Source organism: Leptidea sinapis, chromosome 4 (assembly GCF_905404315.1).
Source record: "Leptidea sinapis chromosome 4, ilLepSina1.1, whole genome shotgun sequence".
Taxonomy (NCBI): domain Eukaryota; kingdom Metazoa; phylum Arthropoda; class Insecta; order Lepidoptera; family Pieridae; genus Leptidea; species Leptidea sinapis.
The window spans coordinates 3,795,504-3,808,745 of record NC_066268.1 but is presented as its reverse complement, the minus strand read 5'-3'; the positions used below and the strand labels follow the sequence as shown (position 1 = coordinate 3,808,745).

Below are 13,242 nucleotides of genomic sequence, written 5' to 3'. Positions count from 1 at the left end.
TTACGTCAGGGAGGATGTCTGTTCTCGACGCCTGAGTTTTCTTGAAGGACAGGACCTATCCATCATCTGGCTGCGTGTAGACTCCGATGACCATCCGCGAATCTACGCACGCAGAGACTGATCGGCTCCTCGAACACATCCAAATGGCTACAGATTCCGTGTTGGAGCAGATCCCACTACAGAGATCGTGTTTCTTGGCGATTTTAATGCCCACCACGCCAAATGGCTAGGCTCACGTGCCACCGATCATGCAGGGATATCTGTTCACGACTTCGCCTTAGCATATGGTCTGACGCAACTGGTTATTGCGCCAACGCGAATCTCAGATGTGCAAGATCATACACCTTCACTGTTGGACCTTCTGTTGACCTCACATCCGGACGGCTACCTAGTTTCCGTTGACCCTCCTATGGGATCGTCGGACCACTGCCTGATCCGGAGCACCGTGCCGATCACGCGCCTAACACGGCCCCGCTTCTTAGGCTGTCGCCGCGTGTGGCACTATAGGTCAACAGAGTGGGACGAGATGCGGTGCTTTTTTGCATCCTACCCGTGGAGTCAGATCTATTTTTCGCTGAGAGATCCAGATGCCGCTGCTGGATGGAACTCTTCATTCCATCCTCCTCTGTGTCTATCAGTGGCAGGTCCCAACCATGGTGTGACCGCTCCTGCAAAATGGCCTCTCGCCGAAAGCAGGAGTGCTATTAGGCTTGGGTCAATGCGGAGGTATCTAAGTATGTGAATTCCAGCGAACTTAAAAAACACTTCAATCATGCCTCCAGGTCGCTCGCCAAGGCTGTCCAAGTAAACTTCCGGAAGCCAGTCATTCCGCAACTGCACAGGGATTATGACTCGCTGGCCCATGACGCGAAAGAGAAAGCTGATTTCCTGGGCTCCCTCTTCGCGTCCAACTCGACTCTGGATGACAAAGGTGCACCACCACCGCATATTCCGCGGTGCGATTCATATCCGGCATGGTGCCGTGCTTAAGGCGCTTCTCACCTTGGACATTTGCAAATCTAGCGGGCCCGATGGCATTCCCCCGATAGTGCTGCGGACATGTGCTCCGGAACTGGCGCCGGTCCTTACCCGTCTTTTCCGGCTCTCCTACTCATCAGGCGTAGTCCCGAAATTATGGAAGGCGGCTTTAGTGCACCCGATCCCTAAGAAAGGTGTACGCTCAGATCCGTCCAACTACCGCCCCATAGCCATTACCTCCATTTTCTCCAAAGTAATGGAGTCGATCATCAACCGCCAGCTCTTGGGATACCTACAGGGGCACCAGCTGATCAGCAACTGCCAGTACGGTTTTCGTCAGGGTCGCTCAGCTGGTGATCTTCTTGCAAACCTCACCCATAAATGGGCGCAAGCGGTTGAATCGAAGGGAGAGGCGTTGGCGGTGAGTTTGGACATAGCGAAAGTCTTCGATCGGGTGTGGCATAAAGCGCTTATAGCGAAACTGCCATTCTATGGGCTTCCCGAGAAGTTGTGCAAATGGGTCACTAGCTTTTTGGCTAATCGGAGCATCAAAGTTGTTATCAACGGTACATGCTCCGACTTAAAACCCATAAACGCTGGTGTCCCGCAAGGCTGTGTGCTATCCCCTACGCTGTTTCTTCTGCATATCAATGATATGCTGCAAATCAGCAATATTCATTGCTATGCAGACGAAAGCACAGGGTATGATTCCTACACCGGCCGTGCCAACATGTCCCGGGATAGCGTCGACGAGAACCGGAACAAACTTGTGTCTGAAATCGAGACTATGATTTGCAAAGTCTCGGAATGGGGCCGTCAAAATTTAGTCCAATTCAACCCCAAGAAGACACAAGTTTGTGCGTTCACCATTAAAAAGTCTCCCTTTGTCGTATCCCCTCGAGTCGAGATCACTCCTCTAACTGGCACAGCCTGTATTGGCATACTTGGCGTCGATATATCGAGCGACGTTCAGTTCCGTGGTCACTTGGAAGAGAGGAGAGAGAACTTGGCTTAGTAAGGCGAGACAGTACTTCACTAAAAGCCACCACCTACAACTTTATAAGGCGCGAATTCGGCCTCACATGGAGTACTGTTCTCACCTCTGGGTGGGTGCTCCCCAGTACCAGCTTCTTCCATTTGACCGCATACAACGAAGAGCGGCTCGAATCATCGACGATCAAGTCATCTCCGATCGGCTTGATTCTCTAGCATTGCGTAGAGATGTGGTTTCTCTCTGCGTCTTCTGCCACATTTATCACGGGGAGTGCTCAGAGGAGCTCTTCTGGTTGATTCCAGCGGCCGAATTCCACCACCGGACATTACGTGCAAAGTACCATCCGCATCACGTAGACGTCTGGCATTCCACAACCGCGCGTTTTGTTCGAAATTTCCTCGCACAGCCACTTTGTGGAATCAACTACCAGCAGCGGTCTTCCCGAACAGATATGACTTAGGGACCTTCAAGAAAAAAGCATACTCCCACCTTAAAGGCCGGCAACGCATTTCTTGACACACCTGTTGTAGCGGATGTCCATGGGCGGTTGCCTCACCTCTCCCCATCCCGTGAGCCTCTTGCCCGTTTGCCCCCTCTCGTATAAAAAAAAATCGAATTCTTTGTCAAACTAAGTGTCTAAGAAGCTGGCAACGTTGCCTCTTTGGAATGTCAAACTTATTCTTTAGCTATTCGTGCCAGATCTTTGGTTGCGTGTTTCGTGAGTCCAGTCTCTAACCCCAAACGGAAGAAATATATACATCCACCAACTCTTTACCACCACATATCTTCTATGCTTTAAGGCTTCCAGTGCCGCTCCTTTGCTTTTAAAATACTTAATATTCTTTTTTAGTACAATCCCATCGGAAAATGGTACTCAAAATGGTTTTTTACTCAAGTGAAGCGGCACTTAGATTGCTATAGACAAGGAGAGAAGTTAACCCCTGTAGAATATATACCTCTTCGAGATTACTACCACAGACACACTAGAAGCTTCTTCTGGGAGTTGCAGGTTTGTTATTGGTTATGTTTTTTTTCCGGAAATGGAGGACAAACGAGCGTACAGGTTAACTGGTATTAAGTGATCACCGCCACCCACATTCTCTTGCAACACCAGAGGATTCACAGGAGCGTTGCCGGCCTTTATAAGTGTACGCGCTTTTTTTGAAGGTTCCTATGTCGTATCGTCCCAGAAACACCGCACAAGGAAAATCATTCCACAGTTTTGTGGTATGTGGAACGAACTCCCTTGAAAACCGCACTGTGTATGACCGCCACACATTCAGATAGTGAGGATATCCTAATTTGTGGCGTGTCGTGCGAAGGTGGAACACGGTGGCAAGAATCAGGTCACACAGCTCTTCGGACCACTCTCCTTGATAGCTGCAGTATAAGACACACAATGAAGCGACGTCTCTACGCAACGCTAGGTGATCAAGCCGTTCACAGAGCACTGGTTCCCCGACATGTTGTCTTCGTAACGATAAGATTCCTGGCATCTGAGAATTTATTTAAGTTTTTTAGAATACAAATTGAAATCAAATTAATTTGGAATTATTTTCAACAATAAATCTGCTAGGTATATTTAACATTTGAATGATCAAATTCAGTATCGGTATTACACTGTATTAAAGTATGATCGTGCTAGGAGCCTGTCATGCAATTTTTTTTAATTTAAAAGTATAAAACTAAGCCCCTAGACCTACCGACGCTGTTAAATTTTTCATCCCAGTACTAGCCAAAACGGAAATGCGCGAAATCATCAAGAAACAATCTACGCGCCTTAAAAATATTTTTCAATATAAGTACGATAGTACCAATAAAATTAAGAGAAAATATCAGATCATTGAAAAGAAGGTGAACATACTATTTACATATTCGTTAGTTCAAATGCAATAAGTACAGAGCAACACAACCCAATTCAATTTAAGGCACAAAATATATTCTGTTGTTCAGTATTAGTAAAATGTTAACAAGTCGGTGCAAAAGTGAACATAATAAAAACTACTAACAGAGTAAAAACTAAAGAACATTTTTTATGTTTTCATTAATGTAAATTTATTAGTACCTTGGAGTGAGGATTATAATCATAATTCGAAGTAAACAACAATGAACAATTCATTTTTATGTGTATATCAATTCAAGGACACGTGTCTTAAAAAAATCATATGATGACGTAATAGAAAAGACATTTAAAAGCGGCTTACAGCTGCTTCAATATTCGGTCCCTTGTTGTATAAGGTTATCAAAAACATGACTTAGAATATACTAACGTATCTAGACGGAGAATCCGTGCTAGTGGTTTAATATAGAAAATACTAAGGCTGAGATCCGTATAGCGTATTTAGACTTAGCTCAAACATTACTTACATAAAACTCAGTAATAAAACGCAAACTTGCCCTAGCTTAAGCTATAGCTTGTAGTTATAACTTCAGCTGTGTTAGAATAAGCTATAACTTCAGCTGTGTAATAAATGACTTTAAAAACGAAATTAAAGATTAAGCTAAGGTTGAACTCAGCTGAGTTTTACGAAAGTCTGAGTACGCTCCATAGATATCAGTCTAAGTAGCTAATGCCAAGCATAACTCATTGTTTACGAAATGGCAATCATACTTGGTTAATTAACAATAGATTAGATTATACTTTTTATTTTGTTGTATCTTCGTTACAGACGTTCTTCTCTCTCACACACTTTTTTCGTCTATACTTACAGTGAGTCTATGGTATAGAATCTAGATATTTTGTCATCTGACCATAAATTACCAACCTCATATGGTTCGAAATACATTGTACAAAAAAAATTTTAAAAGCATTCACAAAAAAAATATATATCAGAAGGAGAAGAAGAGCATGTAGCTCATCTGGTACAAATTGGGACAAATAAAACGATGGCGTGTCCTCCTTGAACCCTTCAGCCACTTACTTAACTATATTCTACGGTCGGGTCAGCCAGGTGTCCAGTATAAAGAATATGAGAGGTTGTATGGAAGGGATGATGGCAGGGAGGCAGGTCGTGGGTTTCTCAATCTCTGATATTATCTGTTCCAGGATATTATTCCCTTTGGTAACAACCCATTATTCCGGCTTCTGTTCGGTTGGCTGATGCCTCCAGAGGTTTCACTCTTGAAACTTACCCAGCCAGAAGCAGTCACCAAGCTATACAACAAAGCCCATGTCATTCAAGATATGCTGGTGCCAATTAAGGCCCTGGAAAGTGCTGTACAGCTGTTCCATAAGGAGTTTGAGGTAATATTACAAATTAAGAACACTTCGACGTATTGCCAATGTTTTTCCCGGGGAGTACTGCCACTGCACTTATTACTGTCGTGAAGTAGCGCTGCGCTAAGACGTGGTCTCCGTTGTTACTACAGGCACATTCCAGCTGTGTTCATGCCCCCTCCCCTCTATCTTGACACCAAACGGCACGAAGATGTAAGACTCACTGAGACCGACATATATGCGACGTTTTCTGTTGTCGGCAGTGAACTGAAGTAAGTAGCTTGAAAATAAGATGGAGTCAGAGATCCAAGTCACGTCCCACACCAACACCATCGCCTGTCGCCGCGCCCTAGCAACTAGAGTCGTTCTATTAAGACGCTTGCCATTGCGACGGGTAATATTTGGCTGTAATATAACCGGTATATTAAGAGTGACAAATACCCTGTGGGTGATTTTATTAATGCTGGTTAAAAAGTAATGTAGAGTAAATGTGAATACATTATCATATAAAGACTTTATAAAAAAGGCGTAATCGAAGGACGTGTGGCTTGCTTTCCTAAAATATGGCAAGAGAATATATTTTATTTTATTTTGACAGCAAACAGTCATGTACAAAAATGTTCTTATTCTGATACTTAACAGGTAACCTTGAGTGCTCAAAGTAAATATTCAGGAAGTATTAGGAAAAACAATAAAGAGAAAAAAAGAAACATTAATTGTTTTTTGTACAGAAATCGTTAATTAATGATTTTTTAAAGGTTCTTATATTAGTTTGGAAGGGATCCAAGTGAGGCATTTGATTATTTTTACAGTTTCAAACAGCGGTGAAAGAAAGCATTTGAAGCAAAATTAGATTTAATTATTTTGACAGCGAATAAATTATTAGTTTTACGAACACATTTTGTCGGGACTCTAAGTTTAATCTTCTCTACAAGGTTAGGGGAATCAATTACTTTTTCAGTTGAACTGTTGTCGCCTAAGGTTTCCCCTGTGTAATGTGAATCAGCATAAGATATACTACCAGAGCCGGTTCTGTACCCGAGAGATCTTAAAAACACTTTTTGTATTCTCTCAATTCTATTGATGTATGTTGATGATGCATAATGTGGGTTCCAGACCATAGAACCGAAGTCTAGCAACGAACGAACTAAACTAAAATATAGAATTTCGTAGGTGATGCTCTTTTTAAATGGCTTACACGTACGTACAATAAGCCCAATTGTTTAAATGATTTTTGTATTATGTAATCACTGATGCACGATCACAGAATATATAGCTCCGTAAAGAATGTCTGGCTCCGTGTGCAAAATGTGCTCAAAAGGGCCTATAAAGTTGTTCTCAAATTAATTTTAAAATAATCTATGTATTTTCAGGTTTACCCAATTTGGTTATGTCCCTTCAAAGTGTTCAATGTACCCGGGCAGCTGAAGATTCATTCTGGTGACTGGCAAATGTTTGTTGATATTGGAGTGTACGGCGTCCCGAAGGCTCAAGGATTTGAAACGGTAATATAATGGTCGGGATGACAATAATATACCAGTTGGAGGCTCCTTTGGACAGGATGCCGGCTAGATAATTGGTACCAGTGAAGCAGTAATGTGCAAACATTATTGTGTTTCGGTCTGAAGGGCGCCGTAGCTAGTGAAATTACTGGGCAAATGAGACTTCACGTCTCTAGGAGACGAGCGCAATTGTAGTGTCACTCGGAATTTTTGGATTTTTCAAGAATCCTTAGCACAACTGCATTGTAATTTGTTCCTTATTGTCATAAATAAAATGAACAAAAAACAACCGACTTCAAAAACACTATTCCAAAACAATAGATATAATATGCACTAAAAAGTATTAAAATAATTATATATGACCAATGGGCAAACAAACTTCTGCAACGTAAATCGGATAATAAATCTCAGCTCATTATTTTGACGAATTATGTGGATAGAGTTTTTGAGTAATGGACGTTTAGGTGTTGGAAGGGAACAAAACACATTTTCGAAATTTGGAGGTTTTGAACTTATCCAGATTCGACAAATTTATAAAAAAACAGTATTTTCTTTATACATAATAACGTCTGTCGGGTCAGCTAGAACAGTTATAAAAATGCATTTCAAATGCAAATATAAAAATATTGGTTTATTAGACCGTAACGTCTCGAAACTAATTATTATACGTATCTTTGTTGACATATCGTTTTTAATATTCAGACCTGTCACAAGTCGTTAGTGTTTCACTTACGGCCGTTTTTCAATAACGTATCTCTAGTTACGGATACATTGCTGTCACCGTTTAATGACAAGATCTTATCTATCCAAAGCTATGTCCAATATAGTTGTAGTCCAATGCTTTATGTCGATAGATTATCGAAATGTAAGTAAGCATAAAAAGGATAAGTAAGTTAAACTAAGGAAAGATAGGTTATTGAAAACCGCTGTTACTATTATATTAGTAGGATATTATAGTTAAGGTCTTCAATGTTGTAAACGTTGAAAAATTAATTTGTACATTTATTTATTGATTTTGTGAACTGAAGCCGTTATTTTCCGACTCTATTTAGTTATTACTCGCGAGATAGCCTAATTGCAGGAATATATAAAGTTAAATACCATATTACAGGTGTCATCAACAAGGCGCATAGAACACTTCGTAACGGAGCAGAAAGGTTTTCAAATGTTGTACGCAGACACGTTCACAACTCGAGAAGAGTTCAGGAGAATGTTTGACCACACACTTTACGACAAGCTGAGAGATAGCCTCCCTTACTGCAAGGAAGCGTTTCCAGAAATATACGGAAAAGTTAATAGATACATAAGAAAATAATGCATGGTTTGGTACTTTTAGAATAGCTTCATGCTTTTATAAACTTTTTTGATTGCAATTATAAACTCCGAAAACTACAAATGTGCAGGAGTCCTGTCGCATTAACATCCAAACAACGCAAAAATTAATTAAAGATGATGAAGTCATATTTCTTCGGCATAGAAAAACAAAAATCACTCTTATATAAATATGATATAAGAAAATGATTAACTAAATGTGTCGTGATAATAGTGTCGTAACTTAAAACGTTAAAACTATTTTGAATTATAACCTCAACGTATTCTTTTGTATTGACAGTTTCTCATAATAAAACACAACTAATTTTAGATACTGGAGTAAATGAAGTAAGTCGACACTATCCTCCTGACCAGGCAATGGTCGGTGTCCCTCATAGGAGCCCTAGCATATTATAAGATATGTCGTTAGTAAAAGATCGCATAAGATCCATCCCACTTCTGCAATCCGTAATTTGTGGTACGCGTCCCAAGCCAATCGGCGCGTTGAAATAAAATAATAAAATCCACTACGACTTCAGACGTATCTGTGCCAGCTGTTGTCCCATTGAACATACTCCTAGTCCATCAGATGCGGATATACAATAGACATCTGCCTAGATTCTGACATGATCCTGGAACTCTACGCACAGCTATAGAGTAAAGAGGTCTAAATTGCCAAGACGGCGATAGATATTGTGCTTATAAACACAGGCACATCGACATAAGGCATTAAATTACATACTGTTATGAGGTTTAAAGAAAAGGATTTTATTAAGCTATAATTAATACACATAATAAACATTTGGTCACACACTTTGCAATTGAAATTAACAATTTTTTTTATTATTATTTATTTATACTATTAATCATTTACAAAAATAATCTTGAATTAACATAGTCCCGCAAAACTGTTTGGAAAGTTTGTCTGCAGGATCAAGTCTCTACTTACAGTCGATACATTAATGCTTATAAGAACATTGATTTTATACAAGTGTAATTAACAAATATTGATCAAAATATAATAAAAAATCTAATTTTAATTTTATTTATGGATTGGGCTCGAACTTTGAAGCGTAAGAGTAGAGTATCGCGCGGCCATGTTGGAGACGAACTGTTTTAGAATCACTCTTTGATTTTTTAATACTTTATCTACACCCATGCTTTAAATCCTCTATTAAAGATTCTGAAACAGTTAGCTTATTGCCAACATTAAAACACCCAATGTTCTAATAACCATTACATCACCCAAAAGAGTGTTGTAATGTTGTACTGAATTTCATAACAACACTCGTCTGTTTTTTTTTAATCCCTTAATACGCAAAGAGTTTCAACATAAAGCCACATTCTTATTGCTCGATGCGTGGTATCTGTATGAATTTCAAAAAAAGAACATTTACGTTTACGATTACGTTTACGCACGCAACCACACTCCCAGAATGTCGCGCACCGTAAAAAAAAAGTAGGTTATTCGAATCCCCGCCATTTTTCTTCGATATTTTTATTGTTTTGTTTACAAAAAATAAGCGATTAATTTTAAACGCTGCAAAAGAACATTATATACGAGTGAATTTTAATTATTTCACTATACAAAATGTAAATTACTACTAAAATAAATAATTGTTTCATTAATACTTATTTTATTTCTATATAATCAGTAATGAATGATATTAGGTTACTACTAGGACTGGTGTTTTAATGTTAGCAGTAAGCTAACTGTTCCAGAATATTTTAGAGGATTCATATTCTGGGTGTAGATAAAGTCTTGTATGCAACTGTTGATAATTAGGTATTAAAACACTCATGTGATACTATTATCACACTCGGCTTCGCCTCGTGTGATAAATCCACATTCGTGTTTTAGTACCCCTTATTACACAACAGTTGCATAAATAATTATTAATGAATGCTGGCCGTGACAGTAAAGGTGTTCTCATGAACAAAAAGGGGTAAACCTCCGTTTGTCGAGATTTCTGCATCTACGTCTATAAGAACAAGGCCGGTAGTGCATCTCAAGCTGGTGGACGGAGTAGTTGTATACCAGAGACTAATCTCTGGTGTTGCATAGGTCTACGTGGAGCGCAGTGCTTCAGTGCTATTGCCTTATTTCATTGATTGTCCACAACGATAAGTAGTATCGACTATCGTTCCCTCTTCAGTATACTAACCTTTGCGTAACTTAGCTGCACTTTTTATGTGCGAATATATCTGTCTGTCCGAGCTATTGTCGAGTATTCTGATAGTAAATGTTAAAATCAATCACCATACCTTTTAAAAGCTAACATTAACACGGTTGTGAGGCTGATGCCTGAGGACGGGACACTTCGATTCCTTTTCATGTGAACGCTTCTTCAGTTGGTGCTAGGTCTGCTGTACGACAAAAAACGGGACAAATCAGTCGGCTCCGGTAAATCTTTCACGATAATGCCGTTTCATAAACACTCAAGCCTGTTAGGCCCAGAGGTGCTCAACCCTTTACGAAGTGGCGGTAAATTCAACTAAAATCTTCATAAGTGTCATTTCCGTGATCTCCATGAATAAAGTGATTTTGTTTTGATGGTATGCCGTTTAACATTTTAACGTATATAAAAAGTATGTCGAAGGCGGCGGGTGCATAAGCGAAAGCCGCTGAATATAACGCGTATTAAATTTGCATCCCTTGATGGTGGATACATATTACGTCTCTTTGAGGTAGAGACAATGAGTTCTAGTTCTGAGATCTATAGAGATTACTTAGACTTTGCTCAGACTTTATTCACGTAAAACTAAGTTGAGTGTAAGCTTAGCGTAATATTTGATTTTGTTTTTATAATCATTTGACAGCTGAAATTATGCTGAGCTTAATATAAGACAACCCAATGCAAGTTCTTGTTTTTATCACGTTCTTGTTTTTTGTCACACTCAGCTAAGTCTTACGTAAGCAAAGTCTGTGCAAAGAGTAACTTAGTTAACTATTGATTCAAGATCAGCTACGAACTCTAAACCAACAGACCGCGAACTTTATGAGTTTGATATTGTGTATAGTTAGGTTATGGATTTTATAGTTTATTTTAGCTTGATTTGTGTCTAATTTAAAAAAAAATAGTAATATTGTAAAACGTTCTTGTTACTATTGTAAAGAATCTTTACCGGGTCTTAAGTAGCATACATTTTTGTGTTTTATGTAACATAAAAAGCTTATCATAGTTTTAGTTTCATGATTTCTGTATTATTGTAGATAGTGATTTTATGGTCCTAGACTTAGATAATTTATACCTCTAGATAGAGCCTCTTGCTGTTAGGCAACGCATGACAACAAGCCAGGTTTATTACTCTAGTGTGCATGACAGCTACGTCTTACACTAGCGATAAGTCAGTAACTTTGTTTTAGTTTGGGTGTGCTGCTGAAAATAGAGGCTAACAGTTCACCGCTATTTTTTTCGACGTGTTCACAACTGTCACAGTCTATCTAGACGTATAAATTATCCAAGGTACTAGAATAGAAAATAACTGTTGTATTACAATTATTGTTAATCGCATCATTGTTATCTAAAATTGTAATTGAATATAAAATAATACTTTGTACAATTAAGAAGTCATTCTACATTAAGTACTTACTTAGTTCCCGTTGGGATATACCCGGACGGTCTAGGGCGCCGGCCCTCTAACCGAGCTGAGCGTCAGATTCTAGCGTTACACAAGAGTGTCAGATTTAGGACCGTAACATGATATATATAGGTATGCAGAGTGGCATTTTCGGTAGTGAAAACTGTTTTGAAAACTATTTATTTTAAAAACTATTTACTATAAAAACTATGTATTTTTTAGTACCCAGAGTATTTAATACCTTAGTGTTATTCTTAATTCTTCACGAAGCGGTTTTTTTCTTCACGTTTTTGCGTGATAGTGTTAGCTGTGAACGTAATTAATTATTATTAAGTAAAAACACTTAGGTACTTACTTACTCATGAAAATTACATTTTGTTGCTGCGTCAAAATTTATCATTTAAACATTCCTACCGAGATATATCGTATGCGAACGGTGGTTCGTTTCCGCGACGGAATTTATAAGTTAAACTTTTCTATCAGCCGAAATAATATACCGATAATAATATCTTCTACCGTGCAGCTGTATACCTACCGTTTTTTTTTAAATTATACTTAGATATACCTAACTAATTACAAAAGTGTTTATGGGGGAAAATTAGTTGCGTAAACTGGGAAAACTATTTGCGAATAATACAGCCGAATTGTTCGCGACAGTCGTATAAGAACTTTTAATTAATTATATTTATTAGTCCAATGTCATTCTATAGGTACACATAATATAAGTAATATATAATACATAATATTATTTGCCGTTTGATAGTGCGCTTAAAGACAATGTAAGTGAGATGATATTTGTAACAAATAAATAATAAAAAATAAATAATGTTTAGTTATGTTATTGTTAATTCTTATTGCTTATTTTATCTATAATATCCGGACGACCGAGCCTTGCTCGGATTTGTAAGAATGTACAAAACTTGAACTAAAGAAAAACTAATAGAACATCTGGATTCGGACCGGGGTCTTCTGCTTTCCGGATCACCCAATGTCCCATCTCATCTGAGCTATTACAGTCTTGTATATAGTGGCGAAATTTACCTCCTAATGTTATGGTAGCTGTTTCTCATTAAAGCACGGATAAAACTACGTTTTTTTAAAGTGAAACCTAGCTAGATCGATTTATCGCCCCCGAAATCCCGTGTATACTAAATTTTATGAAAACCGTTGGAGCCGTTTCCGAGATTCAGATAATATATATATACAAGAATTGCTCGTTTAAAGATATAAGATTATTATAGTGCATTATTGATGTTTTAGGTGTGCTTAGTTCAATTCCTGGTGTGGCATATTTAATACTGCTCCGAATGTACAATGTACAGTCTGTTAAGATGTGATAAGGTAAGATACCATACAAACCTCATATTGTTGTAATACTTCGGTTGTAGTGACGATCAAATGAATAAATATACCTCCAGGTGTAAGTTTTTCTTACTACCCTTCTACCGTTTCAATAAACGATCTATAATAGGTCTACTGTATGTACTATGGCTCTATGGTCTTTCGCGGTCTTTTTATGGAAGAGGATGACCAATGCCTCACCTGATGTTAAGTGATCACCGCTGCCTAAATTCTCTTGCAACACCAGAGGAATTCCAGGAGCGTTGCCGGCCTTTTAGAAAGGTGTACGCATATTTTTTTAAGGTACCCATTTCGTA

At 38.6% G+C, this 13,242-nt stretch overlaps 1 protein-coding gene across 1 annotated transcript in view; it reads left to right on the top strand.

Moving 5' to 3' along the window:
- Window positions 1-12,999, top strand: part of LOC126979731 (delta(24)-sterol reductase-like) — a 67,462-nt gene extending 54,463 nt beyond the window's left edge. Inside the window, exons 7-11 of the mRNA XM_050829230.1 lie at window positions 2,823-2,981; window positions 5,019-5,216; window positions 6,563-6,694; window positions 7,803-7,982; window positions 12,845-12,999. Coding sequence (XP_050685187.1) covers window positions 2,823-2,981; window positions 5,019-5,216; window positions 6,563-6,694; window positions 7,803-7,982; window positions 12,845-12,880 — 705 coding nt within the window. The 3' untranslated portion in view covers window positions 12,881-12,999. The remainder of the gene's footprint in view (window positions 1-2,822; window positions 2,982-5,018; window positions 5,217-6,562; window positions 6,695-7,802; window positions 7,983-12,844) is intronic.
- Window positions 13,000-13,242: the final 243 nt, after the last annotated feature.